Genomic DNA, 27,922 nt, shown 5'->3' with positions numbered 1-27,922 from the left:
ATAAAAAATTTGTCGCAGGATTGAAAGCGAATTCGCAATGTGTAACTTATAAGTATTGACGATAAAAAGATTTGGTGATGGGGGAGAAATGGCGAAACTTCAAAGCAATTTAGAATTTGGGAAGATTTGGGTCTCGAAAATTAACGGGGGTCTGTACAGAAACGCAAGTTGCTTACAAGTTTTTTTTGGTAAAATTTTGTCACATTTTTAACCTGTGGCTTAAATTCTAAGATAAAATTTGCAATTATGAAAAGTAAAAAAAAAATTTTTCGTAAGGAATAGCGACTCATCGAAACCATTCCCTTGACTATAATATAAAATTTGAAAGATTAAAAATCAAAGAATTTTTTATAAAGAAAGAAATTTGAAGAAGCGAATGATGAATCTTCAAAATCATTCTCCAATTACAAATATTCAATTTATAAGCAACAAGATATAGATTTTTTTTTAAAACTATAAGAGATAAAAAAAATAATTACCAAGTTTATGATATTTACCAACCAAAATTTATAAACAGTCCATTCAAAAAATCATATATTTCTTGTCATTAAAATTTTTATTAAAAAATTATTTTTTTGGCAATACATCAGTCACATTAAATTTATTTTATTTGCCTTTATTTATTTCTTATAACTTTTTTAATGCAACCTAAATAATAAAATATCAAAGCCCCTGGAAAAATATTAACATTCAAAATTTGAAGTTGGAATAAATATGTATTCGCTTAAGGGTAAGTAATTACTCACTTAAGATTTTTCTGGCTTAAGTGTCACAAGTTATCCTCAATTTTACTACCAGTTCAAAATAATTATCCAGTTGAAATTTATTTTCTCTTATAGTTTAAATTACAATTAAGCTTTAATTCTAATTCATAAGTTTCCTACTGTTAATTCAAAAGCTTGACGGAAAAATTAATAAATTATTTCAGTAGATTAATTTCGAATGAGATGAAAACATAGAGACTCTTTACTTGAAGTCAAACTGATTATTATGTAAAATAAATTTTATTGCAATAAAAAATATTTGTAGTTTGAAAACCCGGTACGCGCCGTATAACAATTCGCCCTATATCGAACCACGGACCTAGCTATTTGTTAACGCGAACAGTTTCTGTTTATTCAAAAAAAGAATTTACATTCAATAGAAAAGTGTATAAGTAGTTTTTTAAAATCGGCGCACAAAACCCTAAATTTGCTCACGGCAACCAAGCTTCCGCTTGACCAACAACGATCAACGTAGTAGTCGACAGCAGGCTCGAATTGCCTACAGGAGCACACTTAGCCACTGTTTTCCTGTTTTAATAAAAGCTAAATGGGAAAAAAATTAATTAAAAAATAAAAAATGACTATCGCGACCGGAGCCTTCGGTGGCTCTAATAATAGCAGTAAATAAAATTACAAAGATGGTAGAGACCCGAGACGCTGCCAACAACAGCCAGTTGATCTCAATTAATAAGTTTAAAACAATTAGAAATTAAGGATTTATGTTATTTAGTTTATTTATTCCTATTATGTATGACATGGTAAATTTAAATAAAGAAACTTTAAACAAAAAAAAAAGGTTCGATTCCCGGTACCGGAATATTATTTTTTTTTTTTTGTGACGAATTACGAAAAAGCTATTAATAGAAAAGCTATTATTAATTTTTGATTTTTTCAAACAATTATTTGGTGTACTTGTCATAAGGAAAGTTGTGTCTCTCTAACAGACGAAAGTCTCCTGAAATTTCACAAATATATCAATAAAATTATTCATATCATTCACAGTGTGGTAAAATTGTTGAAGTAGCCAATAGCCAGCTACTATTAAAAAATCAACTAAATGCGAACGGAATATTTTAATATTGTTAAGTTTTGATATTCCATCGTTGGCAATGCTAAATATTTTGTCTGATGCAAATATTTCAGGGATCGATGATTCGGTAATTCTATTGGATCGCACGTACCGACGAAAAATAACAACAATACTCACTGTGTCGGTACCTGCGAGCCAATAAGAAAGCTAGAAGTAGTAGAGGGGATATTTCCTTTGCTGTGATTGGTGCGCGTGTACCGATAGAAAGTAATTACGAGAAAATCGTCACGTCGGTAACTGCGAGCCAATCAGAAAGCAGTACGTTGAAATTTAGTCGTGGAGGTGGTAAAGGTCAGAGGTTACTTAATGGTCATACAGTCATTGTAGGTCATTTCCAACCGACTACTTACTTTGTACGTCACGCAAAATATTCAAGTTTTTAACTTCACACGTCAAGATGAATTTCATTAATTCAACTGGCCACACGTTTAAGCTGACTAAAATCAGCACGAAGCTATACACGACAGATTCAGGAGCTGTGGAGGTTGCAGAGTCATCCCTGTATCCGAGGACAGACATCCAGGAAACATGGAGTTTCCGTATGGAGCTAAGCCACGACCGGGAAGACAACTTTTGGCTTTCGTTGGGCATCCAACCGTCCAAGTCCAAGGACCTCAAGACGAGATACACCGCCCAGTGTTTCGCCCTTGACTTGCTCGGTAACCTGACGACCCTCACCGACCAGTCTGCTCCTTTCAAGGCCTACGATGACTACATACACTTGGGCAACTGCATCAGACGACGTGGCAGAGACGACTTCTGTGGCATATTACATGAAGCCAGCGATGAAGTATATATCATGGTACAGGTGAAGATACTTTCTAATTAGATACTTAAGTTCTGACTTAAGTTAAAAACGGCCCTTTTCAGGGCCACCAAATTTTTCATACGTAAAGAACAATTCAAGTTTACACCTAAGCATTCAATCCTTGCTTCCATACTCTTTCAATATTTATATTTATTTAGTAAGTGGCTAAACAACAAGTACAAATTTTAATATTTACTAAATTATGATTTTTTATACATTTCGAGTTGTGCATATATTTATTTTTGCCTCACCATTAGTCTCTTATTTTAACAAATATAAGTATTCCAACTAAGTATTTTTATTGACTGTTTAATGTTTACAAGAGTGTAAGTTTTATAGTTTTACAGCTTTAAGTAATTATTTATAACGCAAAATAATAACAATATTGATTGAGTCGGTATCGGCTAACCAATAAGTAGTAGAAAAATATCCCGGGTTGTGAAAAAAAAGTTGTCATCACGACTTTATAATTTGGTTTTCATGTTATTTTGAGGAAATCTCAAACGAAAAATGTCTTTCGTCAGGAATTCTTTTTATTTCTATGTACAGATTTTTTATAATTGGATACTGAAGTTTTACACTTTAAGTTGGAAATGGCTCTTTTTAGGGCCACTATAATTTACGTTCGTCAATAATAATTTAACCTCCGTAACATTTAACTCACATCAATGCCCCGATATTTTTTCGCAGTAAATGTTTCATTGTTTTAAATGACTGAGAAAGAATTACAATTTTTTAACATTTGTTAAATTATAGTTTACACTTTAGTTTATAAATATATTTATCTTTAAGTACAGAGATGATAGATAAAAATTCTGCAGACTAGGTTAGAAAATTTTTTACTAATTGCCGTAAAATTCAACAAAAAAAAGTTTCATGAATTTGTTGAGTCCAATGGGAAAGGATAAAGTTAAAGATGGGTTTTATGGGTATTTGGAAATTATATTTAAGGAAATTATACTCTGCAAGAAAAAAATTTTATGTTATTTGTACGGAAAAAAAATTTTGTATATCTTATGACTGCTTATTTAGTATAATTTAAAACTTGAAAAGAATAGACGTATAAAAAATTTGGGGGGGGGGCCCTGCATGAACAGGACCCTAAAAGCTCAAGAACTTTCTCCATGTGGGCCAGGCGCTGAAAAGAGCAGTTTGGTTTTAATTTGGTATGGTTTTACGTATGGGTATGGTTGTTTTTTGTACAATTTACTTAAAATCAAAGTCAAAAAATAAAAATAAAAAAAATTATGACAGTTCACCTTGATATTGGATTGATTGAAAAACTCTTCGTCGTAATAATAAGGCGCTGAAGTCCCACTTGACGTCAATTATATTAAGAATAATTTATTTGATGTAAGACCTGACTGAAAAAATTAAAAAATTAAATATTAGTTTGCCCTGAAATGAAAACATTTAAATAAGTATTTTTCAATACAATGAAGCGCTGAAAAGTGTAATTTTAAGTCAATTTTATAAACAATAATTTATTTAATACAAGATTTAACTGAAAGAATAAAAAAAAAAATAATAAATATTAGTTGGCCCTGAAAGGAGCGCTGTAAGCTGTGTAAGTGTACAGACGTGTAAAAGAGTAGCTAGTGCAAAAATAAATGAAATAGTGAAAAAAAAAAAGAAAAGGCAAGTAAGTTTAGAGTAAAAAAGGTGGGAGTGAAAAACGCCAAACAAGGTGAATAATAAAAAAAAAAGAAAAGCTGTGGCACGGGAAAAGCAAAAGACGCGGAAACCAAAAGGTAAAAGCAATCCGGGTTTTTGCGGACATAGAGGAATTGGCGGGAGACAAGACGAAGGAAAAAAGTGACGAGGAACGAGAGGGCAGCACATACAAAGAGATGACAAGTGACGAGGAAAGACATGAGAGAGGTAAAGCGAATGGCGCAAGCGCCGGGATGACCAAGAGAAGGAGGGGAAGGCCGCTCAAATTCAAAAGTACAAATTCAGCGAGTAAAAGAGATTACGGTATGAAAAATGGAGCGTTAGAAAAATTTGTGTGTAGTCAGATGGATATAATAAAGGCAAAAGCAAAAAAGGTAGAAAACACAGACAATATAAATGAGGTAGGAACAAACTGATGCAGAGCCGGATTTCAGCTAGCGAGAACACCGGCAAGAAACAGTAGAGGAAGTCTGCAAGTTGAGAAGGACAGTAATGAAGAGGCGAAAGAGTTAGATATAATCGAGACAATCAATGATAGGAAAGACAAACAGAAAGATGAAGTGGGAAAAAAGACAAAAGAACAAGCAACGCAGAATGGAATGTCAAATTGGAGCCAAAAGCAGGAAATGAAGGATAGTGAAAAAAATTCAGAGGAAAAGATGTGGCAATTGATCGCAGAGATAGAAGACAGGGTAAAAACAAAAGTTGAAGAATTGATAATGAAATCAATGGAAGAAATAAAGGCATGTACAAGACAAGAAACCTCGAAGATAGGGGCCCAAATAATTAGGAGCAAATGTAAAGAAGACCAAGTGGAAAAGGAAAGAAGACACAGACAGGAAATAGAAAGATTAGAAAAGGAAATTGGTAAAAGAGAACAAAGCATAAAGGAAAAGGACAGAGTAATTAAAGAGCTAAGTGAAAAAATAAAAAAGGAGAAAGAAAGTAAGACGAACATACCAAATAAGACAAAAGCTACCGAGGAAAAAAAAAGGAAAGCAACACGACAGTCAGAGTCACGACACAAAGAGACAAGGAAAGAGTAACAGTGGAGGAAGGCAGGAAAGAGGGCGATCAAGAGTGAAGGAAACAGAAAACGCGTGGGCGAATGAAAGGAATGTTCAAGAAATGAGGGAATGGAGCTTGGAAAATGAGGTGGAAAGATTCGTGAGCGAGGCGAGGAAAAGACAAGACAAGAAGGACAAAACAAATGAAGAATGGAGAAGACAAGAAAAAGAAAAGCTCATTGAAGAAAAGCCAAAAAAAATTAATGGAAATGAGCTGGAGGAAGAACTAAAAGAAAGGAAGCAAAAAAGGTTAAACATACACATATATTATGAAAATGGCATGTACCGAAGAAAAGAAGACGTAATGGAGGTGATGGAAAGGAGATTGAAAGTCAGAATTGAGCCGATGAGAGTAAAATTCCAGAAAGGAAGACAGATAATAATCGAGAGTGCAAATGAGAAAGAGAAGAGAGACATTCTGGGAAGACGGAAGATTATGAAAGGGACCGGAGTGTGGGTGGGGGAAGAAAAAACGAGTAGAGAGTTAGAAGTCGAGAGGTGGATAAGAAGAAAAGCAAAATTGGAGCAGAGTAATGGCAATGTAACAGAAGTAGAGGGGAAGAAAATAAAAATTGGGGAGGTATGGTGGTGTTGGAATGAAAAAAAAGGAGAATTGGAATTATGAAAGTGGGCGAATGATGAGAAAAAGGAGTGGAGAGTGGGTACAGAAAGAGACACAGAGGCCAAGGAGAGAGAGGACCAAAATAAAGGAAGAGAGCAAGAAAATAGAAGGAAAATAATGTTTTGGAATGTTGCAGGTATGAATGAGGTAGAAAAAGCTGCCACAATGATGGAAGAAAACGAGATTGTTGTGCTAGTGGAGACATGAGTAATGGAAGATAAGGTGGAAATAACATGTGAGAGGCTGAGCAAAGAATTCAAATGGTGGGCGAAGCCTGCGACGAGAGAGAAACAGAGAGGAAGAGCAAAGGGAGGTCATATTATTGGGATAAAAAAAAATTGCAAACCAAAATGGGAAGTCAGAGAATGGAAATACGGAATGATGTTGGAAGAAAGTAAGGAAAGTGAAAGTATAATCACAGTGTATAACAATGTAGGAATGAGCAAATTAGAAACGGAGCTAAGAAGGCAGATAGAAGAATGTGCAAACAGGGACGAAAGCGTGATGATCATTGGGGACTTTAATGCGAGAATCGGAGAAGAAAACGTAACAGGAGAGGACGAAGGCAGAGTGAGGAAAAAAAGAAAATCGAGAGACAAGACAGTAAACAGCGAAGGAAAAAAATTACTAAAGATGTGTGATGAGTTAGGACTCTGCGTATAAAATGATAGAGCAAGAGGAGATGAAGGTGGGGAAATAACTTACGTCGGGGGAGACGAAGAGAGTTTAGGATCAGTAATTGACCTAATACTAACGCTGGACAGAGGCGATGAGCAAGAAATAGAGGTAAGAGTGGTGGAAAGAATAGAGTCAGATCATCTACCAGTGTTGGCGAGATATAAGGTAAAGAGAAATGAGGAAGAGAGTAAGGAAGGAAGCTGCATGTCAGAGGAGGAAGAGCAGGAAGAAATTGGAGCAAATAAGCTGATCTGGAAGAAAGAAAAAATACAGGAGTATGCAGAAGCAACGCAGGAAGCACTGACAGAAGCACTAGAGGAAAAAAGCGAGCTTGAGTGGGAGGATATAAAGGAAATAGTAAGAAAAGGGGCTGAAAAGACGGGGATAGTGATGAAAGGAAAGAAGGACAAAGATACAAAGGAGAAAAAAAAGTGGTACAATATCGAGGGTAAAAAAAAAGAAAAGAAGTATGGAAGAAGCTCAAAGAATTCATCAAGGATAATAACAAAGAAAAAAAAAGAAATCTGAAGGAAAGCAGAAAGAAATATAGGGAAACAATCAAAGAGAGCAAGGAAAGGTGGATGATGGAAAGGTGTGAGGAGATAAATAACGCCAAAGACATGACAAAATGGTGGGAAGCCATAAATAGGTTCAGAGGAAGAAAGAAAAGAGCTGCAAGCAACAGCATAAGAGCAAAACAATGGGAAAAGCACTTTAGTGATCTGCTGAATGGGGAAGGCAATGAAGAATCGGAAGAAGAAGAAAATGAGCCGTGGAAAGGAGAAGGTAGTAATGAAGGATCAGAGGAGCCGAAGCTCAATAAAAACTTCAGCAGGAGAGAAGTGAAAGCCGCAATAAGAAAGCTCAGGAATCACAAAGCTCCAGGGGAAGACGGGATGGCAGCAGAATTTATAAAGAACAGTGCACCAGATGTCATTGAATGGATAGGCGAAATTATAAATAGAATATGGGACGAAGGAAGTATGCCAGAATGATGGGACACAGCAGTGATAATTCCGATTTACAAAGCAGGAGACGAAGAAAGAACAGAAAATTACAGGGGAATTTTGCTTCTAAATACAGGGTACAAGTTATTGACAACTATGATGACGGAGAGGCTAAATAACTGGATAGATAAAGAAAAAATTTTAAGAGAAAGTCAGGCGGGGTTCAGGAAAAAAAGAGGGACAAGGGACCACATATTTGTATTGAATAGTCTAATAAACAACAAAATGAAGAGGAAGGGAGGAAAATTATGCATCGGGTTCATAGACTTTAGAGCGGCGTTCGACACAGTCAGGAGACCAAAAATGAAGAGAAAGGTATGGAGGAAGGGGGCCAGAGGGAGAATGCACAGAATAATAAGAGAAATATATAAAAGAACATATTGTAAGGTGAAAGTAGGAAAAAGAAGACAGACAAAAGAATTTATAACAAGAAAAGGGGTAAGACAAGGGTGTGCGATAAGCGGAGCGTTATATGGCATAGATATCGACGACCTAGAAAAGACGATGGAAGAGAAGAAGAGAGGAGGGACAATGATTGGGAACCAACGAATACATGTCATGAAATATGCGGATGATGTGGCGCTAGTTGTGGACACAGAAGAGGAGCTAAGAGGGATGCTGAAAGAGCTGGAAATATACACAGAAGAGAATAAGATGGAGGTGAACGTGAAAAAAACAAAAATTCTAATATGCAGAAATGGAGGTAGAAAAAAGAAGGGAAAGAAATGGATGTATAAAGGAAGTGAGGTCGAAAAAGTCAAAGAATTTAAATATCTTGGGTACCATTTCACCACAAGGAATAGCGCAGGGAAACAAAAAAAGGAACTAGCACAAAAAGCACAAAAGGCCACAAATGCAGTATGGGGAGTGATAAAAAGGAGCAAAAAGAACAGCATTAGCAAAAAATATAAGAAGCCAAAAACAAATAAATTATAGAAGTTAAAAAGTAAGAAAGAAATAATATATATAACGAAGTGAATATTTTACCAGATGAAAATATGATTTATGTAAAAATTTGTATACGACCTATAAGTTGTGCAAATAAAACTATTTTATATATAGTTGGCCCTGAAATAAAAATATTTAAATAAGTTTTTATCGTTGCGATTATACATTTCAAGTAAATTTTATAAGAAATAATATTAGATATACAATTTAGCTGAAAGAATTGAAAAATAAATAAAGAAAATTTATATTAGTTAGCCTTGAAATAAAAAATTACTTATCGTAGTCGATGAACAAAACAAGCTAAAAGAATTAACGAAAAAAAAAGTTTACATTATTGAGAACCAAAAAAAGTTATTAGGTTGATCAGAAGTAATAACTTTTTTTTTTCTTTAAAAATCATAAATTTTTTATCAACCATAAAAGATACATGTTAAAATTTTTATGGCATAAAAACCCATTTCGCAAGAGTTCGGTGAACAAACTAATATTTTTAGTTTATAAAAAATTTGTCGCAGGATTAGAAGCGAATTCGCAATGTGTAACTTATAAGTATTGACGATTAAAAGATTTGATGATGGGGGAGAAATGGCGAAACTTCAAAGCCATTTAGAACTTGGGAAGATTTGGGGCTCGAAAATTAATGGGGGTCTGTACAGAAACGCAAGTTGCTTACAAGTTTTTTTTTGGTAAAATTTCGTCACATTTTTAACCTGTGGCTTAAATTCTAAGATAAAATTTGCAATTATAAAAAGTAGATAAAAATTTTTCGTAAGGAATGGCGACTCATCAAAACCATCCCAGTGGCAATGTTAAAAAATTTCAGAGATTAAAAAAATCGAGGAATTTTAATAGAGAAAAAAATTTCCTCTCGTATGGTTCCGGTAAATTTTTTTTAAATATTTGAAAGTAGATTCGCAATTAACTAAAAATTATCGGTTATAAAATGTATCGATGAAGGAAAAATGGCGTAATTTCAAAACCATTTTAAATTTGGGAAAATTTGGATCAGTAAAAATAAGTAGGATTTTCTGTACAAAAGCGCAATATCCTTATAAGTTTTTGTTTAAATAAATTTTTGTAATATGTTTGATAGTTTGGTTTGAATTTCAATTTAAAATTCACAGTAATAAAGAGTAGAAAAAAAATTTTGTCCAAGAAATGGTGACTCATCAAAACCATTCCTCTGACTATAATATAAAATTTGAAAGATTAAAAATCAAAGAATTTTTCATAAAGAAACAAATTTGAAGAAGCGAATGATGAATCTTCAAAATCATTCTCCAATTACAAATATTCAATTTATAAGCAACAAGATATAGATTTTTTTTTAAAACTATAAGAAATAAAAAAAATAATTACCAAGTTTATGATATTTACCAACCAAAATTTATAAACAGTCGATTCAAAAAATCATATATTTCTTGTCATTAAAATTTTTATTAAAAAATTATTTTTTTGGCAATACATCAGTCACATTAAATTTATTTTATTTGCCTTTATTTATTTCTTATAACTTTTTTAATGCAACCTAAATAATAAAATATCAAAGCCCCTGGAAAAATGTTAACATTCAAAATTTGAAGTTGGAATGAATATGTATTCGCTTAAGCGTAAGTAATTACTCACTTGAGATTTTTCTGGCTTAAGTGTCACAAGTTATCCTCAATTTTACTACCAGTTCAGAATAATTATCCAGTTTAAATTTATTTTCTCTTATAGATTAAATTACAATTAAGCTTTAATTCGAATTCATAAGTTTCCTACTGCTAATTCAAAAGCTTGACGGAAAAATAAATAAATTATTTCAGTCGATTAATTTCGAATGAGATAAAAAAATAGAGACTCTTTACTTGAAGTCAAACTGATTATTATGTAAAATAAATTTTATTGCAATAAAAAATATTTGTAGTTTGAAAAACCTGGTACGCGCCGTATAAGAATTCGCCCTATATCGAATCACGGATTGAGTAAAATGAACCAAAGATGGACACAGAGAAAAAAATTTATTGATTAGTAGCTTTCAGATGAAATAAAATAATAACCGAATTTTGGTAGATTTTTCAGAGGGACCATGTTGCCCCATATAAAAATTTTTTTTGTTGGAGCATATTAATGACGAACACATGGTACAAAACTAGCAGAAATAAAAGGGGTAAAAAGAGCAAATATCAAATCTTTTTTTCACGACGCATTTTGCTTCAAATTTAAAGATTTTTAATTTTCGATAAATGTGCTATATTGAGACAACAAGTAAGTATCCCCCTCCCTTCTTCCCCTATTCGAGCCGCCAAAAACTCAGTCTTTCCTTAAGTACTCCCTTTTGCCCCTCTCTTCCTGATTTATGACCACAGATATTTAAGAGTGGGGGAGAAAAGTAATTATCTGGGGAGATTTTGTTAAGATCGAAGGTACCATAGACAACATCATTCAAAACCGTTTTCGATCTTGAGACGATTAGTCGTACAGTCAATCTTGTCCCAAAACTACAAACATAAAATCAGTGATCGTTAATAATTTAACTTGAAGTTATTACTAAGTGAACAGTTACTCTCACAGTAAAGTGTCAAAGTTAATCAAATTAAAAGTTCATTATTTAAAAGTCGACAATTATTAATTGCATCACTCATTACGATGGAATCAATCCGTTCAAAATTCAATTGCGAATACGTTGACAACTTAATCAAACAAGTAAATGTCGAAAATATCAATACGATGGTTCCAGTCATGGGTGGTTTTACGCTGCTTCATATAGCAGCTTTCAATAATGATAAAAGATTGGTGAACTATCTGCTCCGCAAGAAAGCTGATGTGAATTCAAGAAGTAAATACTGGGGTACAGCTCTTCACATTGCTGTTATAATGGAGAACTTGGGTATAATTGAAAGCCTCATCAATGACGGAGCAGACGTCAATACTCTGCTAATTCAGGACTCTGATTTGATCCATTACCTGTATAGAGCTGAGCCAAATCTTGAAGAAAATCCTGAGTTTTTATTACAAAACCATGCCATTGAGACTGCGATGTTGGAAACCTATGATTTTTGTTTTGGCAAATCACCGTTACAAATTGCTGTTGATCGAGGTAATGAAAAAATTGTAGAACTACTTTTAAAAAATAATGCTGATCCGAACCTTGATACTCATTATTTTGAAACACCACTAATATGTGCTATTACTAAAGAAAACTTACCAATTATGGAGCTTCTTCTAACATACGGTGCAAATGTTAATAGTGTAAGTGAAAGTGGTTTTTCAATAGAAAGTCCTCTACATATTGCTGTCCAATCCCGAAGTTCGTAAGCAGTAGAATTAATCTTGAACCATAGTATGGTTGATATAAATATAGTGACAGCGTATAAATATTCAGCGCTTCATTACGCATTTTTCGCAACCGACGATAATATCATAAGACAACTGCTTAATGCTGGTGTTGATATTAATTTAAAAAACACTCATGGTGAAACAGCATTTGCTTCACGACAGAATTATTCACAAAAAGTTAAAGACACAATTACTGAATATATTGCCAAACTCAGTGCGACGAATTGTTACATTGATAAAGAAAATTTAGCAGTCGTAGATAGTGGAAAATTTGGTGAATTGCGCGGTCAGTGCATAAGCGAAATTGAAAAACTGAAGATAACATATATTGGTACGAGTAATGTTACACTTTATAATGTTCTATGTAATAAATGTGAACACAAATTAGCTTTAAGTTTAAAGTATGTTAGTGATAGTACTATTTTAAATTTGAACATTGAATCTTTTTTTCCACTATACGGTGGAATGATTGCTTATCGTTTAAGAAAAGCATTAGGACGGAAAAAATTGCTATCCAATGCTATTAGTTTAATTGATGATATTTTCAATAACATTCAACTTCCAAGTATTTTTACGAGGAGTATTTTAAAATTACTGACTAATGAAGATTTGGAAAAATTACAATGATATATTTATAGGAATATTCTTAATTAATATTATCAAGTCTGTAATATTTTGAAACATTTTCATGGGTGTAGGGTTATTAAGTATATAAATTCGTGGTCTTTATTATTAACAATGTCAAATAATTACTTATTTAATTTATTTATTTTTAATACGTATATAACATCAGGAGACACGGTAGTGTCTCGCGCCAAGTACACGTTCAAACACATGTATATGTGTGAAGTGTGATGGCGCTAGCCTACGGTGTCTCTATACTGTAGACAGAACGGTATTTAGCTCCAATTTTCAAAAACTTTTTTAAAAAACAAAATATCTAGAAAATTCCTTTTGCAATCGAAAGATGATTGATTGTTCGTCATAAAATTATGAAACTTTACCCATTTTAGTTATGAGAACTAATTTAAATAATTAAATTAGGCCAGCATATACTATAGTACTCCCATTTTAATCCTTTTACAAATTTTTTGATGCGAAAAGGGCACTGCCAGAGAATAAAAAGTTGTAAGAAATGCCATGATTCAGTAAATATTGAAATTTTTCTGTAGCAGTGATTTGTGTTTTCGCCACCAGCGGTGCTTCAGTCTGTATTTTTTACTATAGTTTCGTATGCAAATTTTTTATGAGCATAAATAAATTCGTTTCATAATCATAAATTTTATGAAAAATTCAAGGAAAATTTTATAAGTAAACTTTTGGTAAAGCAAACTGTGCTGTTAGGAATGGTTTTATATAGTTGCAAAAAAAACTTTTACGATTATGTAAAACTCCTGTTTAACGTCCTTATGGTGTAGTTCTATTCGCTAAGCAGTATCAACCTTGATAGTCAAGCTGACAGCAAGCTAACGACAATCTATTGTCGCAACTTGTCATCAAGTTGACCGCAGAAATTGGCATTTCCTTAAATTAGCCGCAATTGGTTGCCAAGTTATAAGAAACTTGATAACAACTTATAGGAACTCTTCCAAAAGCTGAAAGTTGTCACCAATTTGGTCGCATTTAATTGACACCAAGTTTTTAATTAGTGCTATGTATATATATTTATGTAGTGATCAATTAAAGTATAATGTTTACTTAGTGATTGCGTTGAAAATCCGTATCATTATCTCTAATTAAGTTATTATTATTGACTAAAACTAAATTTTGCGTCAAATAATACCTTTCATTTAGGAAATATAATTTGTGGATTGCTAAAAACTTTTGAATGTTGTATGTTCTCTCTAGTTATATTCGCGAGGTCCATGATAGCCTCCAACCGTGAGTTAACTTCAAGCTACTGCCGTATTAGCCAATTCGAAGGAAAAGTATTGGAGAGCAAACAGTTACCTTTAAGTTGACAGTAAATTGTCTGTAACTTGAATTCAATTCGACCAAGTGTTACTGTCAGACAATGACGTTAAGTTGACTGTAAGTTTCACTTCAAATTGACGGCAAGTTTTTCTGTCAAATTACGTTCAGACGGTAGTTGATTTGCATCAATTTGCACGCAAGTATTATCCAGCCAAGACTTTCCAGAAACTTATTGTTAAGTTGCCCGTAAATGTTCCACTGCAGAACTTGCTAAGCAATTATATTTAGAGTGTGGCGTTTAAAGGTGGTACCAAAATCGTGCCATTTAGCGCGATGATAGGTACAGATGTTGTCATTAATGGCCGTATTCGGCCGAACTAAATCCTATACGTGAACCTAATAAGATTTAGTTAAGATTTAGTCTAATAAGTATGCTTTGCTTCTACTATGTTAAATCTTAACTTAATTTACAGAGAACTTAATTCAGCTAAGCACGGCGAATACCTGGAATTACTAAACTTACCCTCATAGCATTGAAATTGATAGTAATTTGATGTTGAAATTACCTGAAATCTGCTGCCTGAATCTGCAGACAATATCACAGCAAAAGTTGAAAATAAAAATTTGCGGTTAATTTTTCTTCAATTTTAAGATAAACATGTACGAAAAAAAACGGTCGATAATGTTCATTCTTACCATTTCAGAACGTATGCAAATTTATACGTAAAATTGTCTACAATTTGAGCGTAAAAATATACTTAACAATTATTCAAGTCAAATTAACGATAAATTGACATAAAATTTGCCTGAAAATTAAAGACAACTTTTTTCTAGTCAACTTTTGAAGTGAATTTGCATTCAAATTCGGGCAGTAAATTTACGTCAAATTCAATAATAAGTTGCATACAAGTCGTAAAAAATGGAAAAGTCCAAAGTTGACGGAAATTTGAGGAAAAATTCAACAAAACTTTTGTACAGTAAACTTTTGCTCAAGCAAATTGTGCTATTAGGGTTAGTTGACGTCTGCCGTAACTGCCCTAACAGTCACTCCAGAATGAAATCGACAGTAATTTGACAGTTGAAATTACCGAAATTTGCCGCCCGCATCTGCCGACAATTTGATAGCAAAAGTTGAAAAAAAAAATTAGCGGTTAATTTTTTTTTTTATTTAGAGGTTACTTTTTTTTGGCTAGAAAAAAACCCTAGAGAAAGTTCCTATGAAATTGTTCTCAAATGTCTGTCAACTTCGGGCTATTCCGTTTTTGACGAGAATTTGCATACAACTTGCTATACAATTTGACGTAAATTTACTACCCGAATTCGAATGCAAATTCATTTTGAAAGTCCTATACGAATTATCGTCAAAAACGGAAAAGCCCGAATTTGACAGACATTTGACAAAAATTTCATGGGAACTTTTATTAGGGTTTTTTTCTAGCATAAAAAGTAACCTCTAAATTAAAAAAAAAAAATTAACCGCTAATTTTATTTTCAAGTTTTGCTATCAAATTGTCGGCCAATTCAGGCAGCACATTTTGATAATTTCAATTGTCAAATTACTGTCAGTTTTAATCTAAAGTGGTTTTTAGGGTGATTTCGTACATCTAACAACATTGTGGCGCTACCTGTCAATACCTTATTGGCGAAATTTGGAAATCAGGTTTTTAATCAATGGAAACAAATAATTATTTTTTAAGTTAATTTTTTAACGGAAGATTTAATATCATTATACAGAAACAAAATATCATTATACAGAAAAAAAATATTATTTATTGAAGACTACTAATGGAAATTCTAGTTTTTTAATTACATTTTTGTTATAAATAAATTACTGTTTTATTTGTTTTCACCACCCTGACGATTTTAAATCAGCCTGGGAACACCCTGGGAGTGGAAACACGGTGGAATCACGGTGGATCCAGGGTGGGTTCGTGTCATTTTATCACCGTGTATACACGCTGGTTACATAGTGTTTCCACGATGGTAACACAGTGTACCCACCCTGATTCCACGGTGTATTCATCGAGATTCCACAGTGTATCCACGGTGATTACGCGGTGTACGTGGAATCACGGTGAATACACCGTGTAATCACCGTGGAATCACGGTGATAAAATGACAAAAAACCCACCGTGTAACCGCCGTGGATCCACCGTGTTTCCGGGGTGTTTCCAGGGTGAATCAAAACCGCGAGGGCAACAATCACCGACAAACGGTTTCCTAGCAATTTAAATAAAAAAATTAAAAAATTATAGAAATAGAGGGGTTCAATGAAAAAAATTAAAGGTTAATTTTTATTCACTTTTTCATAATTGAGCAATTAACCCTTAAACAACTTTGATAGGTCAACATTGATCGACAAACGACCAACAAACGATGGCAATTGAAATTAATCGGATCGGTTTATATTGAGTTGGTTTATAATGAGTAGTTAAGTTGGAGCTCAAATATACAACTTCATTAAGCGATTTCTGATAATCAATTTGGAAGCAAGCTAGTGGCAACCAACTGTAGCAACTTGCTATCAAGTTGGCCGCAAATACTGTTCCAATGTATGCCAATAGCTGGCATTCCCTTAGTTGACAGGATTGACGAAAAGTTGCCTTCAATTTTCTCAGAAAGTTGGTGACAGGTTGCGGTAGTAGATTATCGTCAACTTTCTACGAACGTTAGTAACAACTATCAGTACTATTATATTGTTTCTAAAAAATAATACTATAAACAGTATACCCTCACGTGTTATATATCACGACTACGCATTACTTTAAGACGAACTTTAGGAGTTTAGTTTGGAAGTCGATTTCTAATAGTATACATTAAAACTATTTACAATCAACAGGACAAAAAGAAAACAAATCCTACCAAAAACAGATTCTCTGTATAACATCGCGCCAAGTACACGTTTAAAATTTTTTAAAAGTAGAAAAAACAATTAATTTTAACAAAAAAAAAGTCAAATCGAAAAAATACTAAGTACCTAGTATGATGCAAAATCATAACAAACATTTTCATAAAATTTCAAAAAAAAATTGTATAAAAAAATTTCAATGTACTTGGTGTGCTCACAAAAGAGTAAAAAAAAGCATGGTTGATTTTATAAGAAATTAATTTTGCTTGAGTACATGTAGTAACGCACACCAAGTACATTGAAATTTTGTAATACAATTTTTTTTTGAAATTTCATGAAAATGTTTGTTATGATTTTGCATTATACTAGGTACTTAGTATTTTTTCGATTTGACTTTTTTTTTGTAAAAAATAATTTTTTTTTTTACTTTTAATAAATTTTAAACGTGTACTTGGCGCGATGTTCTACAGAGAATCTGCTTTTGGTAGGATACAATTTAGCTGAAAGAATTGAAAAATAAATAAAAAAAATTTATATTAGTTAGCCTTGAAATAAAAATTTACTTATCGTAGTCGATGAACAAAACAAGCTAAAAGAATTAACGAAAAAAAAAAGTTTACATTAGTTAGAACCAAAAAAAAATATTAGGTTGATCAGAAGTAATAACTTTTTTTTTTCTTTAAAAATCATAAATTTTTTATCAACCATAAAAGATACATGTTAAAATTTTTATGGCATAAAAACCCATTTCACAAAAGTTCGGTGAACGAACTAATATTTTTAGTTTATAAAAAATTTGTCGCAGGATTGAAAGCGAATTCGCAATGTGTAACTTATAAGTATTGACGATAAAAAGATTTGGTGATGGGGAAGAAATGGCGAAACTTCAAAGCCATTTAGAATTTGGGAAGATTTGGGTCTCGAAAATTAACGGGGGTCTGTACAGAAACGCAAGTTGCTTACAAGTTTTTTTAGGTAAAATTTTGTCACATTTTTAACCTGTGGCTTAAATTCTAAGATAAAATTTGCAATTATAAAAAGTAGAAAAAAAATTTTTCGTAAGGAATGGCGACTCATCGAAACCATTCCCTTGACTATAATATAAAATTTGAAAGATTGAAAATCAAAGAATTTTTTATAAAGAAACAAATTTGAAGAAGCGAATGATGAATCTTCAAAATCATTCTCCAATTACAAATATTCAATTTATAAGCAACAAAATATAGATTTTTGTTTTAAACTATAAGAAATAAAAAAAATAATTACCAAGTTTATGATATTTACCAACCAAAATTTATAAACAGTCCATTCAAAAAATCATATATTTCTTGTCATTAAAATTTTTATTAAAAAATTATTTTTTTGGCAATACATCAGTCACATTAAATTTATTTCATTTGCCTTTATTTATTTCTTATAACTTTTTTAATGCAAGCTAAATAATAAAATATCAAAGCCCCTGGAAAAATATTAACATTCAAAATTTGAAGTTGGAATAAATATGTATTCGCTTAAGCGTAAGTAATTACTCACTTAAGATTTTTCTGGCTTAAGTGTCACAAGTTATCCTCAATTTTACTACCAGTTCAGAATAATTATCCAGTTGAAATTTATTTTCTCTTATAGTTTAAATTACAATTAAGCTTTAATTCGAATTCATAAGTTTCCTACTGTTAATTCAAAAGCTTGACGGAAAAATAAATAAATTATTTCAGTAGATTAATTTCGAATGAGATGAAAACATAGAGACTCTTTACTTGAAGTCAAACTGATTATTATGTAAAATAAATTTTATTGCAATAAAAAATATTTGTAGTTTGAAAACCCGGTACGCGCCGTATAACAATTCGCCCTATATCGAACCACGGACCTGGCTATTTGTTAACGCGAACAGTGGCTGTTTATTCAAAAAAAGAATTTACATTTAATAGAAAAGTGTATTAGTAGTTTTTTAAAATCGGCGCACAAAACCCTTAATTTGCTCACGGGAACCAAGCTACCGCTTGACCAACAACGATCAACGTAGTAGTTGACAACAGGCTCGAATTGCCCACAGGAGCACACTTAGCCACTGTTTTCCTGTTTTAATAAAAGCTAAATGGAAGAAAAAATAATTAAAAAATAAAAAATGACTACCGCGACTGGAGCCTTCGGTGGCTCTAATAATAGCAGTAAATAAAATTACAAAGATGGTAGAGACCCGAGACGCTGCCAACAACAGCCAGTTGATCTCAATTAATAAGTTTAAAACAATTAGAAATTAAGGATTTATGTTATTTAGTTTATTTATTCCTATTATGTATGACATGGTAAATTTAAATAAAGAAACTTTAAACAAAAAAAAAAAAGGTTCGATTCCCGGTACCGGAATATTATTATTTTTTTTTTTGTGACGAATTACGAAAAAGCTATTAATAGAAAAGCTATTATTAATTTTTGATTTTTTCAAACAATTATTTGGTGTACTTGTCATAAGGAAAGTTGAGTCTCTCTAACAGACGAAAGTCTCCTGAAATTTCACAAATATATCAATAAAATTATTCATATCATTCACAGTGTGGTAAAATTGTTGAAGTAGCCAATAGCCAGCTACTATTAAAAAATCAACTAAATGCGAACGGAATATTTTAATATTGTTAAGTTTTGATATTCCATCGTTGGCAATGCTAAATATTTTGTCTGATGCAAATATTTCAGGGATCGATGATTCGGTAATTCTATTGGATCGCACGTACCGACGAAAAATAACAACAATACTCACTGTGTCGGTACCTGCGAGCCAATAAGAAAGCTAGAAGTAGTAGAGGGGATATTTCCTTTGCTGTGATTGGTGCGCGTGTACCGATAGAAAGTAATTACGAGAAAATCGTCACGTCGGTAACTGCGAGCCAATCAGAAAGCAGTACGTTGAAATTTAGTCGTGGAGGTGGTAAAGGTCAGAGGTTACTTAATGGTCATACAGTCATTGTAGGTCATTTCCAACCGACAACTTACTTTGTACGTCACGCAAAATATTCAAGTTTTTAACTTCACACGTCAAGATGAATTTCATTAATTCAACTGGCCACACGTTTAAGCTGACTAAAATCAGCACGAAGCTATACACGACAGATTCAGGAGCTGTGGAGGTTGCAGAGTCATCCCTGTATCCGAGGACAGACATCCAGGAAACATGGAGTTTCCGTATGGAGCTAAGCCACGACCGGGAAGACAACTTTTGGCTTTCGTTGGGCATCCAACCGTCCAAGTCCAAGGACCTCAAGACGAGATACACCGCCCAGTGTTTCGCCCTTGACTTGCTCGGTAACCTGACGACCCTCACCGACCAGTCTGCTCCTTTCAAGGCCTACGATGACTACATACACTTGGGCAACTGCATCAGACGACGTGGCAGAGACGACTTCTGTGGCATATTACATGAAGCCAGCGATGAAGTATATATCATGGTACAGGTGAAGATACTTTCTAATTAGATACTTAAGTTCTGACTTAAGTTAAAAACGGCCCTTTTCAGGGCCACCAAATTTTTCATACGTAAAGAACAATTCAAGTTTACACCTAAGAATTCAATCCTTGCTTCCATACTCTTTCAATATTTATATTTATTTAGTAAGTGGCTAAACAACAAGTACAAATTTTAATATTTACTAAATTATGATTTTTTATACATTTCGAGTTGTGCATATATTTATTTTTGCCTCACCATTAGTCTCTTATTTTAACAAATATAAGTATTCCAACTAAGTATTTTTATTGACTGTTTAATGTTTACAAGAGTGTAAGTTTTATAGTTTTACAGCTTTAAGTAATTATTTATAACGCAAAATAATAACAATATTGATTGAGTCGGTATCGGCTAACCAATAAGTAGTAGAAAAATATCCCGGGTTGTGAAAAAAAAGTTGTCATCACGACTTTATAATTTGGTTTTCATGTTATTTTGAGGAAATCTCAAACGAAATATGTCTTTCTTTGGGAATTCTTTTTATTTCTATGTACAGATTTTTTATAATTGGATACTGAAAATTTACACTTTGAGTTGTAAATGGCTCTTTTTAGGGCCACTATAATTTACGTTCATGGATAATAATTTAAGTTCTGTAACATTTAACTCACATCAATGCTCCGATATTTTTTCGCAGTAAATGTTTCATTGTTTTAAATGACTGACAAAGAATTACAATTTTTTAACATTCGTTAAATTATAGTTCACACTTTAGTTTATAAATATATTGATCTTTGAGCACAGAGATGATTGATAAAAATTCTGCAGACTAGGTTAGAAAATTTTTTACTAATTTCCGTAAAATTCAACAAAAAAAATTTCATGAATTTGTTGAGTCCAATGGGAAAGGATAAAGTTAAAGATGGGTTTTATGGGTATTCGGAAATTTTATTTAAGGAAATTATACTCTGCAAGAAAAAAATTTTATGTTATTTGTACGGAAAAAAAATTTTGTATATCTTATGACTGCTTATTTAGTATAATTTGAAATTTGAAAAGAATAGACGTATGAAAAATTTGGGGGGGGGCCCTGCATGAACAGGACCCCAAAAGCTCAAGAACTTTCTCCATGTGAGCCAGGCGATGAAAAGAGCCGTTCGGTTTTAATTTGGTATGGTTTTACGTATGGGTATGGTTGTTTTTTGTATAATTTACTTGAAATCAAAGTCAAAAAATAAAAATAGAAAAAATTATGACAGTTCACCTTGATATTGGATTGATTGAAAAACTCTTCGTCGTAATAATAGGGCGCTGAAGTCCCACTTGACGTCAATTACATTAAGAATAATTTATTTGATGTACGACCTGACTGGAAAAATTAAAAAAAAAAAATAAAACAATTCATGTTAGTTGATTCCTGAAATGGAAATTTTTAAACAAGTTTTCAACTTTTTAACAAGGTGCTGAAAAGTGCCGTTTAATATAAATTTTATAAACAATAATTTATTTAGTTTAAAATTTGACTGAAAGAATTAAAAAAAAAAAAATAAAAAAATAAATATTAGTTGGCCCTGAAACAGAAATTATTGAGTAAGTTTTTATCATTACAATGGGGAGTTTAAATTTGTCATTTGATGTCAGTTTTATAAGTAACAATTTAATTAGTTAATGATCTAGCTGAAAATATAAAAAAATTAAATATTAGTTTGCCCTGAAATGAAAACATTTAAATAAGTATTTTTCAATACAATGAAGCGCTGAAAAGTATAATTTTAAGTCAATTCTATAAACAATAATTTATTTAATATAAGATTTAACTGAAAGAATAAAAAAAAAAAAATAATAAATATTAGTTGGCCCTGAAAGGAGCGCTGTAAGCTGTGTAAGTGTACAGACGTGTAAAAGAGTAGCTAGTGCAAAAATAAATAAAATAGTGAAAAAAAAAAAGAAAAGGCAAGTAAGTTTAGAGTAAAAAAGGTAGGAGTGAAAAACACCAAACAAGGTGAATAATAAAAAAAAAGAAAAGCTGTGGCACGGGAAAAGCAAAAGACGCGGAAACCAAAAGGTAAAAGCAATCAGGGTTTTGGCGGACATAGAGGAAATGGCGGGAGACAAGACGAAGGAAAAAAGTTACGAGGAACGAGAGGGCAGCACATACAAAGAGATGACAAGTGACGAGGAAAGACATGAGAGAGGTAAAGCGAATGGCGCAAGCGCCGGGATGACCAAGAGAAGGAGGGGAAGGCCGCGCACATTCAAAAGTACAAATTCAGCGAGTAAAAGAGACTACGGTATGAAAAATGGAGCGTTAGAAAAATTTGTGTTTAGTCAGATGGATATAATAAAGGCAAAAGCAAAAAAGGTAGAAAACACAGACAATATAAATGAGGTAGGAACAGACTGGTGCAGAGCCGGATTTCAGCTAGCGAGAACACCGGCAAGAAACAGTAGAGGAAGTCTGCAAGTTGAGAAGGACAGTAATGAAGAGGCGAAAGAGTTAGATATAATCGAGACAATCAATGATAGGAAAGACAAACAGAAAGATGAAGTGGGAAAAAAGACAAGAGAACAAGCAACGCAGACTGGAATGTCAAATTGGAGCCAAAAGCAGGAAATGAAGGATAGTGAAAAAAATTCAGAGAAAAAGATGTGGCAATTGATCGCAGAGATAGAAGACAGGGTAAAAACAAAAGTTGAAGAATTGATAATGAAATCAATGGAAGAAATAAAGGCATGTACAAGACAAGAATCCTCGAAGATAGGGGCCCAAATAATTAGGAGCAAATGTAAAGAAGACCAAGTGGAAAAGGAAAGAAGACACAGACAGGAAATAGAAAGATTAGAGAAGGAAATTGGTAAAAGAGAACAAAGCATAAAGGAAAAGGACAGAGTAATTAAAGAGCTAAGTGAAAAAATAAAAAAGGAGAAAGAAAGTAAGACGAACATACCAAATAAGACAAAAGCAACCGAGGAAAAAAAAAGGAAAGCAACACGACAGTCAGAGTCACGACACAAAGAGACAAGGAAAGAGTAACAGTGGAGGAAGGCAGGAAAGAGGGCGATCAAGAGTGAAGGAAACAGAAAACGCGTGGGCGAATGAAAGGAATGTTCAAGAAATGAGGGAATGGAGCTTGGAAAATGAGGTGGAAAGATTCGTGAGCGAGGCGAGGAAAAGACAAGATAAGAAGGACAAAACAAATGAAGAATGGAGAAGACAAGAAAAAGAAAAGCTCATTGAAGAAAAGCCAAAAAAAATTAATGGAAATGAGCTGGAGGAAAAACTAAAAGAAAGGAAGCAAAAAAGGTTAAACATACACATATATTATGAAAATGGCATGTACCGAAGAAAAGAAGACGTAATGAAGGTGATGGAAAGGAGATTGAAAGTCAGAATTGAGCCGATGAGAGTAAAATTCCAGAAAGGAAGACAGATAATGATCGAGAGTGCAAATGAGAAAGAGAAGAGAGACATTCTGGGAAGACGGAAGATTATGAAAGGGACCGGAGTGTGGGTGGGGGAAGAAAAAACGAGTAGAGAGTTAGAAGTCGAAAGGTGGATAAGAAGAAAAGCAAAATGGGAGCAGAGTAATGGCAATGTAACAGAAGTAGAGGGGAAGAAAATAAAAATTGGGGAGGTGTGGTGGTGTTGGAATGAAAAAAAAGGAGAATTGGAATTATGAAAGTGGGCGAATGATGAGAAAAAGGAGTGGAGAGTGGGTACAGAAAGAGAAACAGAGGCCAAGGAGAGAGAGGACCAAAATAAAGGAAGAGAGCAAGAAAATAGAAGGAAAGTAATGTTTTGGAATGTTGCAGGTATGAATGAGGTAGAAAAAGCTGCCACAATGATGGAAGAAAACGAGATTGTTGTGCTAGTGGAGACATGAGTAATGGAAGATAAGGTGGAAATAACATGTGAGAGGCTGAGCAAAGAATTCAAATGGTGGGCGAAGCCTGCGACGAGAGAGAAACAGAGAGGAAGAGCAAAGGGAGGTCATATTATTGGGATAAAAAAAAATTGCAAACCAAAATGGGAAGTCAGAGAATGGAAATACGGAATGATGTTGGAAGAAAGTAAGGAAAGTGAAAGTATAATCACAGTGTATAACAATGTAGGAATGAGCAAATTAGAAACGGAGCTAAGAAGGCAGATAGAAGAATGTGCAAACAGGGACGAAAGCGTGATGATCATTGGGGACTTTAATGCGAGAATCGGAGAAGAAAACGTAACAGGAGAGGACGAAGGCAGAGTGAGGAAAAAAAGAAAATCGAGAGACAAGACAGTAAACAGCGAAGGAAAAAAATTACTAAAGATGTGTGATGAGTTAGGACTCTGCGTATAAAATGATAGAGCAAGAGGAGATGAAGGTGGGGAAATAACTTACGTCGGGGGAGACGAAGAGAGTTTAGGATCAGTAATTGACCTAATACTAACGCTGGACAGAGGCGATGAGCAAGAAATAGAGGTAAGAGTGGTGGAAAGAATAGAGTCAGATCATCTACCAGTGTTGGCGAGATATAAGGTAAAGAGAAATGAGGAAGAGAGTAAGGAAGGAAGCTGCATGTCAGAGGAGGAAGAGCAGGAAGAAATTGGAGCAAATAAGCTGATCTGGAAGAAAGAAAAAATACAGGAGTATGCAGAAGCAACGCAGGAAGCACTGACAGAAGCACTAGAGGAAAAAAGCGAGCTTGAGTGGGAGGATATAAAGGAAATAGTAAGAAAAGGGGCTGAAAAGACGGGGATAGTGATGAAAGGAAAGAAGGACAAAGATACAAAGGAGAAAAAAAAGTGGTACAATATCGAGGGTAAAAAAAAAGAAAAGAAGTATGGAAGAAGCTCAAAGAATTCATCAAGGATAATAACAAAGAAAAAAAAAGAAATCTGAAGGAAAGCAGAAAGAAATATAGGGAAACAATCAAAGAGAGCAAGGAAAGGTGGATGATGGAAAGGTGTGAGGAGATAAATAACGCCAAAGACATGACAAAATGGTGGGAAGCCATAAATAGGTTCAGAGGAAGAAAGAAAAGAGCTGCAAGCAACAGCATAAAAGCAAAACAATGGGAAAAGCACTTTAGTGATCTGCTGAATGGGGAAGGCAATGAAGAATCGGAAGAAGAAGAAAATGAGCCGTGGAAAGGAGAAGGTAGTAATGAAGGATCAGAGGAGCCGAAGCTCGATAAAAACTTCAGCAGGAGAGAAGTGAAAGCCGCAATAAGAAAGCTCGGGAATCACAAAGCTCCAGGGGAAGACGGGATGGCAGCAGAATTTATAAAGAACAGTGCACCAGATGTCATTGAATGGATAGACGAAATTATAATGGGACGAAGGAAGTATGCCAGAATGATGGGACACAGCAGTGATAATTCCGATTTACAAAGCAGGGGACGGAGAAAGAACAGAAAATTACAAGGGAATTTCGCTTCTAAATACAGGGTACAAGTTATTGACAACTATGATGACGGAGAGGCTAAATAACTGGATAGATAAAGAAAAAATTTTAAGGGAAAGTCAGGTGGGGTTCAGGAAAAAAAGAGGGACAAGGGACCACATATTTGTATTGAATAGTCTAATAAACAACAAAATGAAGAGGAAGGGAGGAAAATTATGCATCGGGTTCATAGACTTTAGAGCGGCGTTCGACACAGTCAGGAGACCAAAAATGAAGAGAAAGGTATGGAGGAAGGGGGCCAGAGGGAGAATGCACAGAATAATAAGAGAAATATATAAAAGAACATATTGTAAGGTGAAAGTAGGAAAAAGAAGACAGACAAAAGAATTTATAACAAGAAAAGGGGTAAGACAAGGGTGTGCGATAAGCGGAGCGTTATATGGCATAGATATCGACGACCTAGAAAAGACGATGGAAGAGAAGAAGAGAGGAGGGACAATGATTGAGAACCAACGAATACATGTCATGAAATATGCGGATGATGTGGCGCTAGTTGTGGACACAGAAGAGGAGCTAAGAGGGATGCTGAAAGAGCTGGAAATATACACAGAAGAGAATAAGATGGAGGTGAACGTGGAAAAAACAAAAATTCTAATATGCAGAAATGGAGGTAGAAAAAAGAAGGGAAAGAAATGGATGTATAAAGGAAGTGAGGTCGAAGAAGTCAAAGAATTTAAATATCTTGGGTACCATTTCACCACAAGGAATGGCGCAGGGAAACAAAAAAAGGAACTAGCACAAAAAGCACAAAAGGCCACAAATGCAGTATGGGGAGTGATAAAAAGGAGCAAAAAAAACAGCATGAGGGACAGGATGTATCTGATGAACACTGTGGCAAGAACAGTAGCTTTGTACGGAGTGGAGGTCTGGGGGTGGGAAAAGTCGGAAGAAATAGAGAGGGTGCATAGGAGGCTCTGCAAGATGGCATTAGGAGTAAGAAGGGATACACCAGAATATATTTGGAGGGACGAGATGGGAGTAGAAAAGATGGAAGTAATATTAAAAGAAAGAGCAGTAAGATATATGAAGGATTGTATGATGATGGAAAAAGAGAGATGGCCAAGGATAGCACTGAAAGAAGAAATGAGAGGGATTATGAACAGGTGCCCGACGAAATGGGGGAAAATGGTGAAGGTTGCGCTAAAAAAAATGTAATGCGAGGAGGTGATAGAGATGATCTACAGGGATGCGGAAGTAGAGGAAATAGAGGAAAAGCTGAATGAGGGCATTATGAAAATGAGAGAGAACGTAAAAGGAGGCTGAAGCCGCAATAAACAAATCAACGTATAATACATTGAACAAAAAAATAAGATTAGAGAAAGAAGAAGATAACTACTGGAAAAAAGATAATGTAAGAGGGGAGGACAAGGAGATGTGGGCGAGGATAAGGTGTGGAAATTTGGGAAGAGCGGGCAAAAAAGGGTACAGGGACTGGAGCTGTAGAGGGTGTGGGAAAGAGGAGGAAACGTTGATACACCTACTGAAATGTGAAGGAATATATGAAGGGGTGGAGAAGGAAAAAGAGCTGCTAGAAGAGTGGAGAGGGTTAGAGGATAAAAAAGTAGAAGAAAAGTTGATAGCAAAATTAAAAGGAGAGGTTGATATAAAACTATGTACGGTCTTCAAGAGAATTGAAGAAATTTTGAGAGTCAACTCAGGGTTACGGAGCGTGGTGCAAGCGGGATACCAAGACTGTGACGTGCAAAAAATATAAGAAGCCAAAAACAAATAAATTATAGAAGTTAAAAAGTAAGAAAGAAATAATATATATAACGAAGTGAATATTTTACCAAATGAAAATATGATTTATGTAAAAATTTGTATAAGACCTATAAGTTGTGCAAATAAAACTATTTTATATATGGTTGGCCCTGAAATAAAAATATTTAAATAAGTTTTTATCGTGACGATTATACATTTCAAGTAAATTTTATAACAAATAATATTTGATATACAATTTAGCTGAAAGAATTGAAAAATAAATAAAGAAAATTTATATTAGTTAGCCTTGAAATAAAAATTTACTTATCGTAGTCGATGAACAAAACAAGCTAAAAGAATTAACGAAAAAAAAAGTTTACATTAGTAAGAACCAAAAAAAGTTATTAGGTTGATCAGAAGTAATAACTTTTTTTTTTCTTTAAAAATCATAAATTTTTCATCAACCATAAAAGATACATGATAAAATTTTTATGGCATAAAAACCCATTTCGCAAGAGTTCGGTGAACGAACTAATATTTTTAGTTTATAAAAAATTTGTCGCAGTATTGAAAGCGAATTCGCAATGT

General features: G+C 33.6%; 4 protein-coding genes across 4 annotated transcripts; all 4 read left to right on the top strand.

Moving 5' to 3' along the window:
* The first annotated feature begins 5,464 nt into the window (after window positions 1-5,464).
* On the top strand, window positions 5,465-6,028 carry LOC128668079 (uncharacterized). The gene has a single exon (XM_053740245.1). It carries the CDS (start codon window positions 5,465-5,467, stop codon window positions 6,026-6,028), a length of 564 nt encoding a protein of 187 aa, XP_053596220.1.
* A 207-nt stretch (window positions 6,029-6,235) lies between these two features.
* LOC128668078 (golgin subfamily A member 6-like protein 22) lies at window positions 6,236-7,698 on the top strand. The gene is made up of 3 exons (XM_053740244.1): window positions 6,236-6,669; window positions 6,790-7,151; window positions 7,268-7,698. The coding sequence occupies exons 1-3, from the start codon at window positions 6,236-6,238 to the stop codon at window positions 7,696-7,698; spliced, it is 1,227 nt and encodes a 408-aa protein (XP_053596219.1).
* A 15,604-nt stretch (window positions 7,699-23,302) lies between these two features.
* LOC128668077 (uncharacterized) lies at window positions 23,303-23,866 on the top strand. Its single transcript, XM_053740243.1, has one exon. It carries the CDS (start codon window positions 23,303-23,305, stop codon window positions 23,864-23,866), a length of 564 nt encoding a protein of 187 aa, XP_053596218.1.
* Window positions 23,867-26,044: 2,178 nt separating this feature from the next.
* LOC128668076 (uncharacterized) lies at window positions 26,045-26,788 on the top strand. The gene has a single exon (XM_053740242.1). It carries the CDS (start codon window positions 26,045-26,047, stop codon window positions 26,786-26,788), a length of 744 nt encoding a protein of 247 aa, XP_053596217.1.
* Window positions 26,789-27,922: the final 1,134 nt, after the last annotated feature.

Source organism: Microplitis demolitor, chromosome 6 (assembly GCF_026212275.2).
Source record: "Microplitis demolitor isolate Queensland-Clemson2020A chromosome 6, iyMicDemo2.1a, whole genome shotgun sequence".
Classification (NCBI taxonomy): Eukaryota; Metazoa; Arthropoda; class Insecta; order Hymenoptera; family Braconidae; genus Microplitis; species Microplitis demolitor.
This window is presented reverse-complemented; position numbering and strand designations above follow the sequence as displayed.